The sequence below is a fragment of the Garra rufa genome, chromosome 23 (assembly GCF_049309525.1).
Source record: "Garra rufa chromosome 23, GarRuf1.0, whole genome shotgun sequence".
Taxonomy (NCBI): Eukaryota; Metazoa; Chordata; class Actinopteri; order Cypriniformes; family Cyprinidae; genus Garra; species Garra rufa.
Window position 1 is genome coordinate 35,437,536 of NC_133383.1, and position 20,275 is coordinate 35,457,810.

Sequence of the window (20,275 nt, forward strand, 5' to 3'; positions counted from 1 at the left end):
ACTTCTGAAACAGAAACAAGTAGGAATGCACAATATATCGGCATAAATATCGATATCGGCCGATGTTCGTCATTTTTTAACCTATCGGCATCGGTTCGATATTGTACCATGTCTTTTGAATTACGGTGATGTCACAGTAATGTGAACATTTGAACATTTTTATAGATGGGTCTTAAAATTGACTTGGTTTTTTTTATGTTTGCTTGGTAGAAACCTTGTTTCAGGGTTTGGACATTTACATTTACATAAAAATGTGCACGAACAGTCAGGATATGTGTTGGATATTTTGTTTAAGCCGTTTTCTCAAATTTGAGTTAAGCTGAAGTGCACAGAGCTGAAAACATGTTGCCATGAATACTGGCATGCTTTATAATGGTAAAAGTTGGTTACTTATGGTTTATGGTAGCCCTGTAACCTTGTTATTTGGAAATAAAATACATTCTGAAAATAAAGGAAGAAATTAAGTATGTACAAACTTTTATCATCCCAGAAACATTTTTTAAAAACACATATCGATATCGGTAAATATCGGTCATTGGCCATAACAGAAAAGTTAATATAACACAAGCATTGACTAGAGTGGCCGTGATCAACTTATCAACTCAAATTTATGCAGTGTAAATAAGCGGTTATCCAAGATTTAATAGCAAAGAAAGCTCTTTATGCAAGCATTCTGTAGTCAATGCTTGTGTAAGTGGCCACTTATGAGGTGTTTATTTGAGGTTAAAGTACATTAAAGAATGATCATGAGACTTTTATGTACACAAGGTGATCTGTAAATGTTTTGTGAAATATTCCTTTTTAGAATTGCCTGAAAAAATCACCTCATGTGAGCATAAAAACTTTTATGCGATATATGGGAGTATCTGCGAAATTAGCTGCGTTTCCATTACAGATTTCCATACGTTTCCATTAGGCGTATTTTCAATTTGTGCAATTTAAAGGGTAATGGAAACGCAGCTTTATACGTGTTTCCCTTAGGCGTATTTTCAATTCGCGATTTCAATTTGAGCAATTTAAAGGAATGGAAATGCAGCTAGTAGGCGTGTTTCTTTGGTGATACTTTGGTGATATTTTATAAATGTAGATTAAAAAGTATTGCGAAATGATGGCATTTCCATTAACCAATTTTATACGACTAAAACTAAATTTTTTCCTCTCGCGATAGGTCATGGCAATGGATTTTTATGGGATTTTGGCTATATTTAATCGAATGTGACCTGTTAATGCAAAAAAAAAAAACGTTTTCATTGCTGTTTTGCTAAATATTCCTTTTTCAAAATGCCTGAAAAACCACCTTATGTGAGAGTAAAAACTTTTTTGCAATATATGGGAGTTTTTGCGCAAATTACGCATTTCCATTAGGCGTATTTCCAATTAGCAATTTTCATTTTTAAGGGGTAATGGAAAGGCAGCTTTTGACGTGTTTCCATTAGGCATGTTTTCAATTCGCGATTCCAATTTAAACAATTTTAAGGGTAATGGAAACGCAGCTAGTAGGCGTGTTTCCATTAACCAATGTTATGCGACTAAAATGTAATTTTTTCCTCTCATGATAAGTCATGGCTACGGATTTTTGTGGGATTTAATCGAATGTGATATGTAAATGTTCCATCGCTGTTTTGCGAAATATTCGAATTGCCTGAAAAACCACCTCATGGGAGCGTAAAAACTTTTTTGCGATATATAAGAATTTTTCCATTAGGCGTATTTTCAATTCGCAATTTCTTTTTGCGCAATTTAAGGGGTAATGGAAACGCAGCTAGTGTTAAAGTAGCCTAATTCCACGGAAAACCGCGGAATTGGCAATACTGCCAGTGAAGGGTAGGTTCAGGGGTGGTTCTAGAGGCGGGGCCATAGGGGCCCTGGCCCCTTCTGAAATCTGATTGGCCCCCCTTCCATCAATCGTCGACGAGAAGAGCAACCGGAGAATTCTTCACAACGATTACAGATGCAATTCTACCCCCAAACAATTGGTGGCAGTAATGTGTCGATTCAACTTGGGAGAAGAAGCAGAGGTCTTGGCTTTATATTATCTTTGCGGCTTTGGCTTGAGCGATACGTGTTCCCGTTTTACATGTTACAGTACATATCGATTAATGACACGCACGCATTACATCCACACGCGACGCTATCAGTTCGTCTTCGTTATGGTATAGAGAATTTTTGGTTTCATTTTTAATACGAAAGCTTGAAGTGCAGTTAATTATTTGTCATGCTATATTTGCATTATCGTTTGGACCTAATCAGGGCTCTGGACATGCAACAATTTTTTGAGAATGTGTGAGTAGAAAAATTTGCCGTGGTCGCATTTGTGTGAGTGCGTGGTCTGCGCTGCTCCAAAGCGCGCATTTCAAAGCCAGTCAGTTTTTAGGGGGGGAAAAAAAATACACTCAAGCACTGTCACCGAAAGCCAGTTTAGTTTTACTTTTTTGTTTGTTTTAATTTTGAAAACCCTGTTATCTTTGCAGATTACCTCATATTATGCTATGGAGGCTTTCTTTTATTTTATTTTTATTAGTTTGATTGCTCAGTGTTTTCTCGTCCTGTAATTTATTAGTCGGCATATAATACAGCATGTGATGTAATCCATGCCTCGACTTATTAGTTTTTGTTAATAAATGCTATATAAGTTAGTTTGTCATTGTTTTATTGTTGTTTTGCTGTTAAATCAAAAATAACAAATCCATCTTTTAGGAATTTGTTTTAATCTTAAAATAGATCAAGATCGTGAATTTGAAATAAAAGGGAAAAGCATCCTAAGCCATTACAAAAGAGAAATATCCGTTCACAAAATTAAAATCACAAATAATAGGCTACTTATGAAAAATGTTAACTGTTACCATAAAACTACAAATGATAAAAGACAAACTATCAGCAATGAGCATTGATTAAATAAAATAAATAAATAAAAATGAAAACAGAGCATATGCTTGTGCAACCAACTGAGAGCGTTAGTGTGTATTCTGTCACAAAATGTGGCAAAAAGTCCTACACAATGGGAATAGTGTGATTAAGGTGTGAACATGTCTATGATAATGTGACTAAAATAGGAATACTTCACCTGTCTTAATTCGATTTGTGTTTACTTCGATTATGACTTTAGTCAGCTTAAATTAATCAAAAACTTATTAGTTTGCTTTTAGAGAAAACATTAATGAAAAATGACTGAAAAATAATCATAACAAATGTAAGCGTGCCCCCTAAAAACATAAGTGGCCCCTGCCTGGCCCCCCAAGTTACAGTAGTAGAACCGCCACTGGGTAGGTTTAGGGGCGGGATTAGGAGTATTGTATTTGTACGAATTGGGGAAGTCATAAAACATGTACGATTTAGCAAAAATACGAATGAATTGGCCATCTCATAAAATATGTACAAATTGCAATTGAACAAAACATTACAAATATTTTTTTTTTCACCGTAATTATCAAAGGTAAAATGAATAGTATTAATTTACGATTTGTCTAGACCCAAGTGACCAGGGTTGCCAGGTTTTCACAACAAAACCTGCCTAATTGCTACTTAAAATTAAACCAAAACAAGCCCAATCGCGTTTCGGTGGGTGGTCCCCCGGTAAAATTCGCATTCCAGGTGCTAAATATCACAGTTTTGGTGGCTTCAACCCGCGGACATGAAAAACAACCTGGGCAACAGTGTTAAAGTAGCCCAACTTCGCGGGAAAACCGCGGACTTGGCAATATTGCCAGTGACAGGTAGCCTAGTTTTAGAGGCATTTCACTCATAAGAATTGGAAAACTCGTAAAATACGAATTAGTTACTTCATAAAATATGTACAAGTTGCCGTAGAACACAACATTGTGAATCATTTTTTTGGCTCCCTGTAATTATGCAACGTAATTATCGATAATGAAAAATAATATTTATTTATTTATTAAGGAAGTTGCCAAATCCACAGAAAATATAACGTTTGAAAAAGCATGGTGCAAAAATTGCAACACGTAGATAAAGTCAGTCGGATAGATAAATCTATTGATAGATAGATAGAAAGATTACCATTCTGGAAGTAACTTGTGCCATATCCCGGGCGCGATGCAGGACGGGGTCTCTCGTACGTGTCATAATAGTTATAATACGGATTGTCCGGGTCAGTAGACTTGTATGGGTTGTAAGGATCATCTCCAGCCATCATTTCATCGTCCAGCCTGGGTTTGTCGGTGCCATTGACTGGTGTTTGCAGCTGGTCCGTTTGATTTCTGCGCCCGTGTGATCCTCTGGGGCGCGCTCCATTTCCACCTGATAACCAGCGCGGGATACCACCGCGCGTACCGCTAACTGACGGCAAACGCGCGGACCCGCGGCTCTGGGAGAGTCGTAAAGAAGAAGAAGAAGAAACAGCTGAGCCGTCGGTTCTCGTAGCCGCATCATCATTGCGGACGATGGCTATCGGCCTGGCTTGCGTCTGCTCTTTGTTCCCGTCTCGTTTTAACGGTGGCTGATATTCCGAGCCTTGACTTAATATACTAAAGAGTTTGCCGTTGTGCTGCCATTGTATGGTTTGTCTAAGAGCTGCCGCTGCACTTTTGCCCTGACTCTGAGAAAGACCAGTTTGTACAATGCAACTTAATAAACACAAATGCGCAAATGCGTAAATTAAGGTGTCAATTAAACTCGAACTCATTTTCATGTTAAATTGACGTGTCCAGTTCTTCCTGCCGACGTTCCAGTAACTAAATTGGGGAAACACAAAAACTGGGCTAAGTTGTGCTCTTTCATAAAGCTTAATAAATAATAAATTAAATTAAATCAAGTGAGACTTACATAACGGAAAGGTGAGATCTCAACGCGACCTCCTATTGCTCTGCACTTGGACTAACTGATGCGCAAGTGTAAGAGGGAGGAGGAGCTGATTTTTTAAAGTTTCTTGTTATACAAGCTCCGGTAACGGAAAAGCCCCTTTCTTATGAAAGTGTAAAACGTGAGTTTTAAAATGTTCAAAAGAAGACACAGACATGCAAAGGATTTGCAAAAAATAACCCAAGACTGCTGTCACAGTGACCTACTTTACATCAGTGCAAAAATATGTGACACCCTTATTTGTAACCATCAAATAAGACCTACTAAACTTCTTTGTTGCTCATACCATCCTAATTATTATTTTCCAACAAATTTATAAATAAATACATAAATAAAGGGGAACCAAACTTACAGCTTAAAAGTGTTCATATTTTCTTTACATTTTCTTTTTATGATAACTTAATAAATACAGATATGAAAAAGTTTTACGTACGTACATTTTCTTCAAGACATTTGGGGAACGATAGAAATGTTTTTTGGATCAGCGTTTCTCAGCATGTTGTGCTATGACAAATCCCTCTTTGTCTGACTTCTGGATGAACTTGAAAAAACTCTTGGCAAAATGTCTCCATATATCAATGTTCTCATAGAATGAGGACTGCAAAGTAAGCAAAACAGATTTACACTACAATGTTCAGGAAGTTGTTGCTCATAAAACGAAATCCGTTTTTAATCCCCCCCATAACTTTCACAAAATCCCTTATTACTTTGTAGTTTTTTTTAAAAGAGCTAAGTCATGTGTGGGGCCTTCACAGCTTTATGAGGTGCTACATTAAACATCACATGTGCTTAGTTACAATAAGAGTTGGAAACTGTTCTACGTTCGTCACATGATGCACTGTTTATAACATTCAATCATACACTCACCTGGGCCACCCAGACCTTAACGTAGATGCCTCCTTCCACTCTTTCCTCTAACTGTTAGGGTACATACTCTCATTTGACCCAACTACTGCCTTATACTTTCCCATGAGCAATGCATCCTATGGCTTTCAAAAGAAAAGGATAATTGCTAGCTAGAAAAACATAATCAATGGTCTCCAAATTTTGCGTCTAGCCTCTTAAACCACTCATGCCCAGTGACAAACCACAAGGACCAACATTGCACGACTAGATGGAGAGGTTTCCAAAGTCTTTTTTCCCTCACTTTTCAGCGGACCAACAGAAATATCCTTTAAATTCAAGGCTTTACTGAACGCGTGTCATAAATTACATAGATGATATTTCATTGTGGCCTTCGCTCTGAACCCATATACTATATATTATCTTAGTCGATGTAAAATGAGTCTCTTTTAGATGAGCTGTTCTAAATGCATCATGCAAACTCTGTTGCCGACACTAGAGGGCGCATTTTAATTTACAGTCATGTTTAAGATTAAATATATTTTTATTCTCAGTTTTGTGAATTTATTTAGAACAACTTGCCCGACTTTCAAAGTTAAAATAATGCAAATGGAGGGGGGCTTCTTTTATTGGATGTAGTTCACCCAAAATAAAAGTATGCTGAAAACTTACTCAGGCCATCCAAGATATATATGAATTTGTTTCTTCATCAGATTTGGAGAAATGTAGCATTGCATCACTTGCTCACCAATAGATCCTCTGCAGTGAATGGGTGCCATCAGAATGAGAGTCTAAACTGTTGATAAAAACAAAAGACACAAACTCATCTGAGTGTAAGTACATTTTTAAGAATGTTAATTTTTGGGTGGACTATTCCTTTAAGAAATAAGGTAAGACACGTCTTGAGAGCCTTATTGCTTTAATAAACTAAAAATATAAAAATTAACTAATGAAAATATTTGTCAAAAACGCCAAAATGTTACATTTTATTCTAAAATGTATCAATAATTTTAATATTAATGTAAAGAATATAGCTTTATTTTTAGTGCTGAGCAATGATTAATCGTGGTTAATCACATTCAAATGAAAATTTAATTCACATTCAATACATTATGTGCATGTACTTATGTATATATACACATGCATGTATATATTTACGAAAAATGTGTGTTGTTTATATATTAAATATATTTATATATAATATAAAAAATATTTATATAAATATGTACATGTAAATATTTTCAAAATATATACTGTATGTGTGTGAGTCTTTATCTATACATAATAAATATACACAGTACACACACATATATTATATAAACAAAAACTTTTATTTTGGATGCGATTAATCAGGATTAATCATTGCCCAGCACTACTTTATTTTAAACAAACTTTTAAAATAAATTTTCACTATAAAATATTGCACCTGGCAAGCTAAGGTGCGCAGTTATGTAGCTGAACAGGTGATTCATGTCACAGCTGGAATGCTGCATAGATCTCCTGAGGAACAATTCCATGCATTTTCAACTATAGGAGAGGAAGAGTTGTATAAACTTATTAAATCATCTAAACCGACAACATGTATGTTAGACCCTTTTCCATCTAAGCTACTAAAAGAGGTGCTTCCAGAAGTCATAGATCCTCTTCTGAATATTATTAATTCGTCACTATCGTTAGGATATGTCCCCAAAACTTTCAAACTGGCTGTTATTAAGCCTCTAATTAAAAAACCTCAACTTGATCCCAATGAATTAAACAATTACAGACCAATTTCAAATCTCCCTTTTCCGTCAAAGATACTAGAAAAGGTAGTGTCCTCACAATTGTGTTCTTTCTTAGAGAAAAATGGTATCTGTGAGGATTTCCAGTCAGGTTTTAGACCATATCATAGTACTGAGACTGCTCTTATTAGAGTTACAAATGACCTGCTCTTGTCAACCGATCGTGGATGCATCTCTCTATTAGTGCTACTGGATCTTAGTTCTGCGTTTGACACTATTGATCACAACATTCTTTTAAAGAGACTTGAAAATTATGTAGGCATTAATGGTAGTGCACTGGCTTGGTTCGAATCGTACTTATCTGACCGTCATCAATTCGTAGCAGTGAATGATGAGGTATCATTTAAATCACAAGTGCAGTATGGAGTACCTCAAGGCTCAGTACTAAGGCCATTACTTTTTACACTTTATATGTTACCCTTGGGAGACATCATCAGGAAACATGGTGTTAGCTTTCACTGTTATGCTGATGATACGCAGCAATATATTTCTTCACAGCCCGGCGAAACATACCAATTTAAAAAAATAACAGAATGCATAGTTGAAATAAAAAATTGGATGACAAGAATTTTTTTACTGCTAAATTCTGAAAAAACAGAGGTGTTAATTATTGGACCTAAAACCTCCACAAGTAATGACCTAAAACACAGTCTAATACTGAATGACTGCTCTGTCAATTCATCGTCATCAGTCAGGAACCTAGGTGTGCTATTCGATAGCAATCTTTCCTTCGAAAGCCACATTTCTAGCATTTGCAAAACCGCATTTTTTCATCTAAAAAATATATCGAAATTACAACCTATGCTCACGATGTCAAATGCAGAAACATTAATTCATGCGTTCATGACCTCAAGGATAGATTATTGTAATGCTTTATTGGGTGGTTGTTCTGCACGCTTAATAAATAAACTCCAGCTGGTCCAAAATGCAGCAGCTAGAGTTCTTACTAGAACCAGAAAGTATGACCATATTAGCCCGGTTCTGTCAGCACTGCACTGACTCCCTATTAAACATTGGATAGATTTTAAAATCTTACTAATTACTTATAAAGCCCTGAATGGTTTAGCTCCTCAGTTCTTGAGCGAGCTCTTATCATATTATAGTCCCTCACGTCCGCTGCATTCTCAAAATTCCGGCAATTTGATAGTACCTAGAATATCAAAATCAACTGCGGGCGGCAGATCTTTTTCACATTTAGCGCCCAAACTCTGGAACAATCTACCTAACACTGTTCGGGAGGCAAACACACTCTGTCAGTTTAAATCTAGATTAAAGACACATCTCTTTAACTTGGCCTACACTTAAAACATTTCCTAATCCAAATCCATTAAAGGATTGTTAGGCTGCATTATTTAGGTCAACCGGATCCAGGGACACTTCCTATAACACCTGACGTACTCGTTGCATCAGAAGAAGAATGGCATCTACGCTAATATTAGTATCTTTCCTTCTTACTCCGAGGTCACCGTAGCCACCTGTATTCAGATCAGACGGTCACTGCAGTCTCCCGGATCTAGTCCGTGCCCATCAGCACCCAGAGATATCCTCTACAGCCCTGAATGTCAGCAGAGACCACATCAAAGACAGATCATCAGTGAAGACCTCATCACCTAGACGGCCATCGACGCAAGACAGCGAAAACCAGATGAGTCCTCTCCAATCTGATTTTGTGGCAACTTGGAACTCTTGCATCTACATTAATATTAGTCTGTTTGTTTCTTATTCCCAGGTCACCATAGCCACCAGATCCAGTCCGTATCCAGATCAGATGGTCACTGCAGTCCCCCGGATCCAGTCCAATCCAAGAGCAGATGGTGGATCAACACCTACAGCCGAATGTCAGCGGATACCGTGTCAACTAGATGAGCCCCAGAGACAGATCATCAAGAAAGAACTCCTACCCTAAATGGCCACCGGCACAAGGCCATGGGAACCAGATGAGTCCTCCCCAATTTGACTTTGTTGCAATATGGAACTCTTGCATTATTATTGACATTTTACTTTATTATTTTAATACTGTAAGGTTGCTTTGACACAACTTGTATTGTAAAAAGCGCTGTATAAATAATCTTGACTTGACTTGACATCGACCAATCAGCATCCAGGAATCTGTGTTATAGTCTGTAGTGTGTTATCCGTTAAAACCATACCATATTCTCCAGTTGTGTCATCAAAGAAACTGTAAATCAGTGTTAAGTGTTAAAAACTGTATCAGTTAAATGTGATTTATTAATGATCCTGAGAAAATATGTGGCACCCACACAGACTTCAGACGCAAAATGGGACATTCGAACATTACATGACCTCACTGAACCGCCTGAGTAATGCTGAAACGTGCCATTGGGGCTAATTTTGCACAAAAATGGACATCTGCCCAAACTTTCTTGGAGGTATGTGAGTCTCAGATTAACTTTTTTAACGATGTGAAAACAGTTGGCTCAAAAGTACTACGCTATGACACGAATTTGAATGTAAAGTACATTGCAACAACACTCTAAACTGGCAACGCGTTATAAAATAAAACCATAAATTCCTATCCTCCTCCACGATGTGCTGGCGCACTCAGAGAGATAAATAAAAGTGTTTTCTTCACAAGGACTGAGATAGGGTATTCAGAGAATGAAGCGCAGGCTCCGAAAATCTGCTCATACTCTACAAGGCCAGACTCAAGCGTTTTAATAAAGTCTTGCATTCCAGTATAGCTGTCTGATATGTCAGCTGCAAGAAGGAAAAATAGAAAACACTTTGTCCCCGTCGTCTGAGAGCCACATGAACAGAACCAGCTGTACTGGGCTGCTGTTGTTTTTCGTACATCACCCGGTACGTTCAGCGCCCGGGCTTCCCTCTTCTCTGGCAGCGCTCCTCAGGCCACATATGAAAGTAATTAACCTAGTTCCTCTGTCCACGTTGCTTACTTTCTCTTCAGTTCATAGGTAATGCAGTAAAAGTCGTCTGGTGAAAACACAGACGGACTAAAAGTGCTGGTCAGAATGAAATTAAGCTGGGATGAATCATCAGTCAGACAGAGAACTGGAACGTGCCGGTGCGGTCACATTAGCGACATTTCCCTGGCAAAAATATCCAATTGTCTGTTATCAATATTATAACCATACTAAACACCGCTCACACAGAAGTCAGATTCAAGCAATAGTGCAGATTCCTATCCACTTTTTGTTTTTGTAAGAACGGGCGCAGCCATTTGTAAATGTTATGGGCCAGGCTTCCGGTGTTATCTGCGTCCAGCTATTTTTAGCTGTACAAAACAGCTTGTTTTGCTGCATTATATTGCAAATTGGTGTCTTACCATTTTATTTTAATATATTATCTTAAAGGATAACTATTGCCAAAATGCAACCTGGGCTGTTTTTTTTTACTGTAAACGAGACAAACTTATGTCTAAAAGCATAATTACGACAAACGAGCCGTTTTTGAGATTGACCGTGATTTTGTTTTGTGGTCAGTGGCCGGTGAATGGGAGTTCTAGGGGCATAACTTTGAGCGCATCAAAATCGATATTTTTACAACACTAAGAAGACTCGACACACCATGAAACTTTGCTCGAAGTATCGCCTCAAAGATCGACACTTCTTGACTGGCAAGACGGCTGCGAGCGGAAACCCAAACAGTGAAAGTGAGTTGTTCAAAACCTTTCTTTTTAGTTAACTCTGTGTACACAAACAGTGTTCTCAATGCTCGAGTTCATGTGTAGAGACCCAGGCGATACTTCAAGCAAAGTGTCATGGTGTGTCGAGCCTTCTTAGTGTTGTAAACATATCGATTTTGATGCGCTCAAATTTATGCCCCTAGTATTCCCATTCACCGGCCATTGACCACAAAACGAAATCACGGTCAATCTCAAAAACGGCCCGTTTGTCGTAATTATGCTTTTAGATATTTGTTTGTCTCGTTTACGGTAAAAAAAACAGCCCAGGTTGCATTTTGGCAATAGTTATCCTTTAAATTTTGAACACACTGGTTTGTGATGCAAACAGTTTTACCATTTCCTGCACGTTATTATTCTTCTCCTTATTTTTCTGTAGTGGCTAATGAACAGGAAGTCTCATCCGTAAGCTTACTTCTGCATTGAAAAAATAAGGTGGATTCCCAGAGCAAAGGTAAACGTGACCGCAATTGTAAAACCTACACACGCAACATTATAACATGAAATGCTTTCCTGAAATTTCTTTGGTACACTGTAAAAAGTTTATACCAGTTTCAACTTAAAAACTTAAGTTTAGCAGCTGCATTAACATTTTAAGTTAATTCAACTTTAAACTTTTAACTAATTTTATTGTCATGAGTTCAAATGAATAGTAGTTTTAAGTTGATTTAACTTAAAATTCTAAGGCAGCTGCTGAACTTACGTTTTTAAGTTGAAGCTGGTGAAAACTTTTTAAAGTGTATTTGCCAAACTATTTTATAGTTCCCGAATGTTATTATTTTGTTTCTGGGAACCAAAAACTAACATTAGGGGGATGTTCTGTGTTTGGAAACTCACTTAGGGGAAAATCCCAATAGCTTTTACCTGGATATTTTTATTTATGTAATCATTATTTTTTATATCTAAACTGCTCATCAGTGCATATAATAAATCAACTGACATAACAAATCTATAACTTTGAGAAGCATATCAAAATAAACTAGTAACTCGGCAAAGCTTCAGATTTTCAGTTTCAGATGATTTCCTCTGAAAAAACAGCAGGTTTCCATTACACAGAGGCAAGGAGCGAAGCCGTAACTGGTATTGTGCACATCAACACTGGCCTACGTGGCACTTGGCACGTGTGGGCTGGATTGGGAGAGAATTCATCGAGAGTGAACAAGGGGAGGAGTCCTCTCTCCTTTCGCACAAAACCAAGTAGTAACGTCTTCCCATACTGTCTTAAACATTTGTGTCATTCCCTTTGGGTCATTTTTGAATTGCCTCATTATAAATCCCACGGAATAGGGGCTGTTAATGGGTAGGAGTAAACCACAGTGTTATTATTGGTGGTGACAAAAGAAGAATTCAAAGTTAGCTCAGACTTTTGGCTAAACATTGGATTTCCACAGAAATTCTTCTGAACGTCAGTGGTTTTGTAGTCTGGCCTTGCTTGCGTCTTTTTTTCTTATAATAGGGTGAGATTGTAAGTAGCAGAAGAAAGAGAGTTTAGTCTGAATGGCTAATAACACAAATACAGACAATGGGGACAAAAATAATATTGTGAAAGTAGAATTAACTAGACAATATATACATAAAGCAATGTTTAAAAGTATTGTCTAAAGATAAAAGTCTAAAAAAGAACACATACAGGCCTAATGTAAATTCAGATTCAGCCGAAATGGTCTCATGTCTTTTAATGGGTACAGAAATATGAATTATTTAAGCTATGTTGTCAGATGACATTATCATGATGCATGTGTAGTTGGAAATATTTACTGCAGTTTTATGTAAAAATGTAATTTATAGCAGTATGAAGACGTTAAAAACGTTTTTTGCAATACATTTGCCCACAGTTTGTAGTATACATGCTATACTGCAGCATTAGTAAGTAATATAGTAGTATGCTATTGACTTTTCACTGTAGAGTGTAGCTACTAGCGCCACCTGTTGGCAAAGTGCTGTAACTAGCATCTAGCGTTTTACTTTTAATGTTTTTATATTTCAAAATATCTTATATGCTTTACTTTGTTCTTAACTTTTATGGAATTAAATTAATTTTAATCAATTTAGTCTACCTACATTATTTTTAGGAATCCTGAATTCGGACAACAGTGTTTAAAAACATGCGTTTCAAAACCGAAAGTAAAATAAGTGATACAATCATGCCACAAAACCAGTCATAAAGGTCAGTTTTTTGAAACAGAGATTTATACGTAATCTGTAAGGAAAATAAATAAGCTTTCCATTGAAAATTTGGAATCGGAGGGTGCAGAAAAATCAAAACATTGAGAAAATCGCCTTTAAAGTTGTCCAAATGAAGCATATTACTAATCAAAAGTTAAGTTTTGATATATTTACAGTAAGAAATTTGCTAAATATTTTCATGAAACATGACCTTTACTTAATGGCCTATCCTAATGATTTTTGGCAAAAAAGAAAAATAGACTTGGACCTATGTATTGTTGGCTATTGCTACAAATATACCCGTGCTACTTAAGGTTTTGTGGTTCAGGGTCACATATTTTTGATACAATAGTATATTTTTTTAATGCGACTGGGCCACTCAAGTCATTGTTATGGGGTGGGAATAAATTATATCCTTAAACATGCAGTTAAATCTAAAAGAATATAATTCTAATTCACTTTTAGGATAGATTGTTAGTTATACTGACCTATTCACTATAATAATTCAAAATAAAAGAATAGGCCAGACCATTGGCCACAGAAGATGTTAAAACCAACTTAACATTGTAAATTTAATGAAATAAAAGTAGCCTAATGTTAAATGTTGTACGTATGAACTCGGTTTGCTAGAAACGCCTGGAGAACAGACTTGTGGTCTAAGTGTGCTTTAATATTGAATATTAATTCTTTGTCTTGTGTAGTAGATCTTTTGTTAACATAACATTAAAACACCAATAGGCCTATGCAAATAAGTGCTTTCACAACGTTTATTTACAACAAATATAAAGTATAAAACGCTTCCTCAAGAAGGAGTGCTCCGTTCCAAAGGACAAAATATCCATCAAAAATTGCAGTAAAGCAGAGCTTTGAGACGAACCATGTCAAGCAAAACACAGGAGAAATAACTAAACAGTCTGCTTGTGTGAAAAACGCTGAAGATATAAACGCTCGTGCATGATTCAGTCTGAAGTGCAAGTGCAGTGAACTATGTCGCTACACCGACCGCTTCCTTCTCTTTCTGCTCTTCTTGAGAGAGCGCCAACAACTTCACGTATCTCTTTTTGTCCTGCAGTCCAGGTAGATGATGTAACGTGATCTTATTTGACTGATTAAGTCCAGCATCTTGTCCAGCCAAACACAGGATCTCGGCCACAAGGAACTCCAGGACACCTGTCAGAAACACCGCGGCTTCCTCGTCGACTGTCTGTCCGTCGCTGAATGTTTGCTGGAAGTGCTCGACGGGAAACACGAGACCAGCACGGGAAGACAGATTCTTGACGGACTTCGTCTTCTTTTGAAAGGTTTTCTTCATAGTCAGCGAAAAACAGTCTTTAACCAAAACAGTAAGTAGCGTAAGTCATCTGGGCGTGTTTTGCAGACTTTCACTTCCAGTCTTCCACAATGTTCGTCTTTGGATCGGTCTCGAGTGCTGCCCTCCCCAGGAGAGGAATATAAAGTGCTTTCAATTGCCACAATTAGCCTACTGTTAATTAATAGGCTACTTGTTGTTTAAATAACTACAACAACAACAACAATGCAATGATTTTGAATTGTACCAGAGCCTATGTTCCAGAGAACTACTGTAATTTTAAGATCTTTTTCAGCAGCGATCCATTTGTGTACAGTCGTGGCCAAAAGTTTTGAGAATGACACAAATATTAGTTTTCACAAAGTTTGCTGCTCAACTGCTTTTAGATCTTTGTTTCAGTTGTTTCTGTGATGTACTGAAATATAATTACAAGCACTTTCAAAGGCTTTTATTGACAATTACATGACATTTATACAAAGAGTCAGTATTTGCAGTGTTGGCCCTTCTTTTTCAGGACCTCTGCAATTCGACTGGGCATGCTCTCAATCAACTTCTGGGCCAAATCCTGACTGATAGCAACCCATTCTTTCATAATCACTTCTTGGGAGTTTGTCAGAATTAGTGGGTTTTTGTTTGTCCACCCGCCTCTTGAGGATTGACCACAAGTTCTCAATGGGATTAAGATCTGGGCAGTTTCCAGGCCATGGACCCAAAATTTCAACGTTTTGGTCCCCGAGCCACTTAGTTATCACTTTTGCCTTATGGCACGGTGCTTCATCGTGCTGGAAAATGCATTGTTCTTCGCCAAACTGTAGACTTGTAGTCAAGACCGCCTAAAGCGAGACCAAGACACTACCAAGACCAGAAGGTATCGAGACCAAGACAAGACCAAGACCAAGACCAAGACAGACCATGTCAAGACCAATACCAAGTCGAGACCGTAGAAAAAAAACAGACTAGTGTTGAAGCCAAGGTTAATTTACTTTAGCTTTTTTAAATTCGTTTTACTTTAGTATAGTTTTCAAATTTTCAATAAAATTTAGTTTAGTTTTTATTAGTTTCATTAACAATTTTGTTAGTTTTAGTTTAGTTCCTATTTTGTGAACACATTTCTATTTAGTTTTTATATGGTTTAGTTTCAGTTTTAGTTTTTTTTTAGATTAAATAGAGATCACGATTTCCTCGCAATTCTAAACTAAGCAAAATAATGTGAGACAAAATATTAATTGCTTCAGTCTATTTAAAAGTGTTTAATACATTTTGATGAAAACATAATATTTATATTTAAAATACAATATATTTAACACACCAATTTTTTTATATTAAATTTATGAAAAAGTGGTTTGAATGAATAAATGACTTGCTCACAAAAACATCACTGGACAAAAACATCACATCTCTATAGACCCTTTTACTGTTTGTACACAATGATGACGTAGCAACGTATGCGCGCGCATATTGGCAACGGAAGTATGGCGAGAATCAGCAGTGTGTCAAGCTACGCGAGCGGATTAAGCAACACAGACAGAGAAAGTTATTTGGAAAAGTTGACTTTATCAAATGGTATCCGGCTACCAGTGTACTATAGTGGAGTGGATAGAAGACGTTAGCAGATGGCCAAATATACAGTGGCCAGATATATATACGTATTTAGTTGAGAAACCGAGCGTGTACACCCGAGAGAATCACTGGATGCTTATGAATACGTTGTCTGTGGTCATGTACAGAACGTCAAATACCATGACATAGACTCAGAGTTTTGTGTGTTGAAATCAACACGTTTAAAGGGATAGTTCACCCAAAAATGAAAATTTGATGTTTATCTGCTTACCCCCAATGCATCCAAGATGTAGGTTACTTTGTTTCACTCATTGTTTACACAGAGCACAGAGATTGTGGGTATAGCGGCTATTCAAAATGGTAATTACTTGCGCGTATCCTGGTTGTTTAAACCGATTTAAAGCTAAAAGATTACATTAGTTTGCGCAAACTCATCCGGGACTTTTCACTGATTTGCCCTTACGGCGTTTGCGTATTCTACGCCAGAGCGCGTGCTCATGTGACGTGACTGATGCCAAACTCGTGCACATTACAGATGGACGTGGCTGTGTATCAAAGGTAAAAAATGATATAAATACTGTTCAGTTTCTCACAAAAATCGATCGTTTCGTGTCTTAAGACATCAATGTATCATCACGAGCCGCAGGGTGTAATTTGGATTTGTCTGTGCATGTTTTTGTTTACTTTTAAAGGGTTGGTGCCCATCCATGTCCATGATAAGGCTGGCAGACTGCACCGGTTTTTGTTAAAAATCTTCGTTTGTGTTTTTCTGAGGAAACAAAGTAACCTACATCTTGGATGCATTGGGGGTAAGCAGATAAACATCAAATTTTCATTTTTGGGTGAACTATCCCTATAGTCGCCTGCAGCCACAGGCGCCACCGGTTCTTCTGAAAGGGCCGTGATCCTGTCGGAATCCTATAAAACTTAAGCCCCTTGGTGGAATATCTATTAGTGCAACCGTAAACACAACAACCAGACATTTTGATGCTGGGAAACCGTTTTGATAAACTTTAGTTGCTAACATGTTAGAGCCAGTGGGGAACAACACCACTTCCGTTGCCAAAATGCGCGCGCAACTATTTGATCACGTGGGCTGTAAAAGGGTCTATTCATTGACAAATACATTTTTTAACAGTTGTTTCCATCTAGTGGCAAAACAATGCAATCGACACAAACTTTATTTGAAGCACCAATTACTTTCAAAAGATAATGTGCTCTGTTTTAATTTCTACCATAGACATCACATCAGTGTTTATAACCAAACTGACCTTTAATCATAATATTGCTGTGATAATATGAATGACTGGGCATTTGAAAAGACTGTTTGTGAAGCTGTTTTTTTACATAAACATGATGACTGCTCTCTCTGTTAGCGGCAGTGCAAATACAGATTTGAATGTAAGACTTTTTCAAAGGTTTAATAGATATGGGAAATCGTTGTCATTTACAAATGAGATCGCGTGCGTGTTTGAATGTCTATCCTTTAACGATTAAGCAGCTCCAGTATATTGGCTTGATCGCTTGTGTTATATAAAATACATCAATAAAAATTGATGCAGTTGCCTAGATTTAATTCAGGTGCTGTTCAGGTCGCAGTCTTTATTTATCCGCCATGGCGTGAGAACGCAATGATTACGAAAACGATTATTTATTTTAGATAATTATTATTTTATTTCAGTTAGTTTTTCAATAATAGTTTCGAAAACTGTTAATATAGAGGGCATAACGTTATATGGATGGATGAGCGCCAACGGCTGCTGCTGCTGCTGCAAAAAAAAAAAAAAAAAAACATGCATGTGAATGTGATTGGTTGCATTTGATTTGAAGGGCGCAAAATATTAATGTTGCATTATCAAACGTTGTGTTGTCGTGGATACCAATTAAAGATTCTAGAGCTTGTAGTTTTTTTTTTTGTTTTTTTTTTGAGCGTGTAGTAGCCTACTGCTAAATCGGTCTTTACGGTCTGAGACAGCGAGACCTTGACAAGACCGAGAGGTCCGAGACCAAGACAAGACCAAGACCAAAGACCGTCAAGGCCGAGACAACACCGAGACCACGTAAAAGAGCGCAAATTACAAAACCTTTTGTCTTAACGTTAGAAGTCACAACAGCTTGTGGGTAGTGTGGTTATGTCCACAACCTGCTATCCTCATGATGTTGCTACAACCCTTTTCAGTTGATGTTGTAAGTGAAAATGTTTTCAGTGGTGCTGTATGGTTCTGTGATGAAATGCTTCCCTGTGCCATTTCTGCCACATGAAATCAAGCCAATGTCATTACCAATAGAGTTCAGTGGAACTAATGAACATATTAGCTAACAATGCTGGAAACTCACACTAGGAGGGTGTTCCGTAAAACAAGTTTACAAAATAAGCCAGGGGCCGTATGTATAAAACTTCTAAGAAATGCTCTTAAGAGTAGTCTTAAACTTTGACTTAAGTGTCAAAAAATTCTTAGTAGGAAGTAGGACTTTTTTAAGAGTAGGAGACTTTTATAAAGAATCTAAAAGCAACTTTCAGTAAAGTTTGAGATTGATTCTTAAGTTCTGACTTAAGTGTTGTAAATTAAGGACTACAATGATTGAAACACAAAATGGCCGCCCTTGACCTCTGAATCAGCCAATAGTGAGCCTGCTCATGTGAGTCACAGCAGCACAACACCGATTATTTGGTGGAACTACAATACAAACATTTAATTAAGACACTATTTAATATTTCAGTGTATTTAAACAAATGCTTTGCATTGTGGAAAATTATCACAAATTATTATTAATGCTTTGAAATCCATGTCTCCTCATTTACAGTTGGAGCAATGATGTGAACAGCTCCAAGAACTCAAAGAAAGCCCACAAACTTAAAAGTTTCTTATTTTGCAGCATGGTTTGACGGTCAGTTGGAAAGTCAATAAACTGCCTTTAAGTTGTGGCCAAGAGAGAGAAAAAAGTGTTACTGATTTTGTAAGCATATTGCATATTTGCTTGGAGTCAATTGTTTTACTTTTATTTTTTTGATAATAATGCAGTAAAATGTGTCATATTTTTTGGCATTGCTGTCCTACAAAGAAATTATAAACACATGCAAAAACAAGAGAGGTCCAACACAAAATTAATAACTGATTATGTTGTATTCAATGTCAATGTTGACAGTTTAGTGATTTTGTCACTAGATTTGTTGACGTCCTTGCCCCTTTTGAGACTTTGAGACTAAACCTTATTTAGATTACAACACTCACTGATATATTTATATTATATAGATCAGTGAACTCGCCATTATGTCCTCATCCTCATCAGCTACATTGTGTGACTGTTTTAACTACTTTCAATTGAAAGCAGTTAGCAACATTGATCAGTGTTTTTTTCATATTTTGATGGTTTAAGTGAAATGTGAGGTCATTAAAACCCTCCACACATCACTTTTGGTCACTGATGTGTTTGGTGAGGTTAGTGTCACAATATTTAAGACCCTGCTTTCTGTGTCATCACCAGTGCTTTGCTGTATTTTTACAATCTTTCAAATTTTCCAGTGAAAATAAATAAACAAACAAACATATTGCAGCTAGAGCATTGATTTGTAGAGTGGATTAAGTTATTATGCTTATTACTTGGTCAATTACAAAAATAAATACATTAAAGAATGCTTGATGGTCACGATTGTATCATTTTATCAACTCCATATCATCATATAACTCCAATATGTCATATGTGTATTGTAAAGTGTGTGTTTCCTCCTTTTTGCTGCCATTGTGTTACTCCTAACTAGGTTAGGAGACCTCTCCAACTCTCTTAAATAATTTAGGAGCTGAGACCTAGTCTTAACACTTAAGAACTTTTATGAATCACTCTTTATCTTAAGTCCAGAAATAAGAGTAAAATTACATCACTCTTAGAATTTTGAAACACTTAAGACTAAAATTTGACTCTGAGAAGCTTTATACATACGGCCCCAGTTTTTTTTTTGTTTTTTGTTTTTTACAGAAATCCCACTGAGAGAGATTTTTCTTTATTGATATGTTTGTGTTGACAAGTCACAACTTTAATTTGGACTTTTTTTCAATATAAACATTTTCAATTTTGGTTATTTATTCACACTCACCATTTAGGAAGTAGAAAAAGGCTATATGAATTGAAGAGAGAAAGTTC

The 20,275-nt window shown here is 36.8% G+C and overlaps 1 protein-coding gene across 1 annotated transcript in view; it reads right to left on the reverse strand.

Annotated features, from left to right (window-relative positions):
- Window positions 1-4,835, reverse strand: part of loxa (lysyl oxidase a) — a 53,914-nt gene extending 49,079 nt beyond the window's left edge. Inside the window, exons 1-2 of the mRNA XM_073829689.1 lie at window positions 4,780-4,835; window positions 4,015-4,688 (exon numbers count right to left, since the gene is read on the reverse strand). Of these exons, the coding sequence (XP_073685790.1) occupies window positions 4,015-4,645 (631 nt within the window). The 5' untranslated portion in view covers window positions 4,646-4,688; window positions 4,780-4,835. The remainder of the gene's footprint in view (window positions 1-4,014; window positions 4,689-4,779) is intronic.
- Between the last annotated feature and the right edge of the window lie 15,440 nt (window positions 4,836-20,275).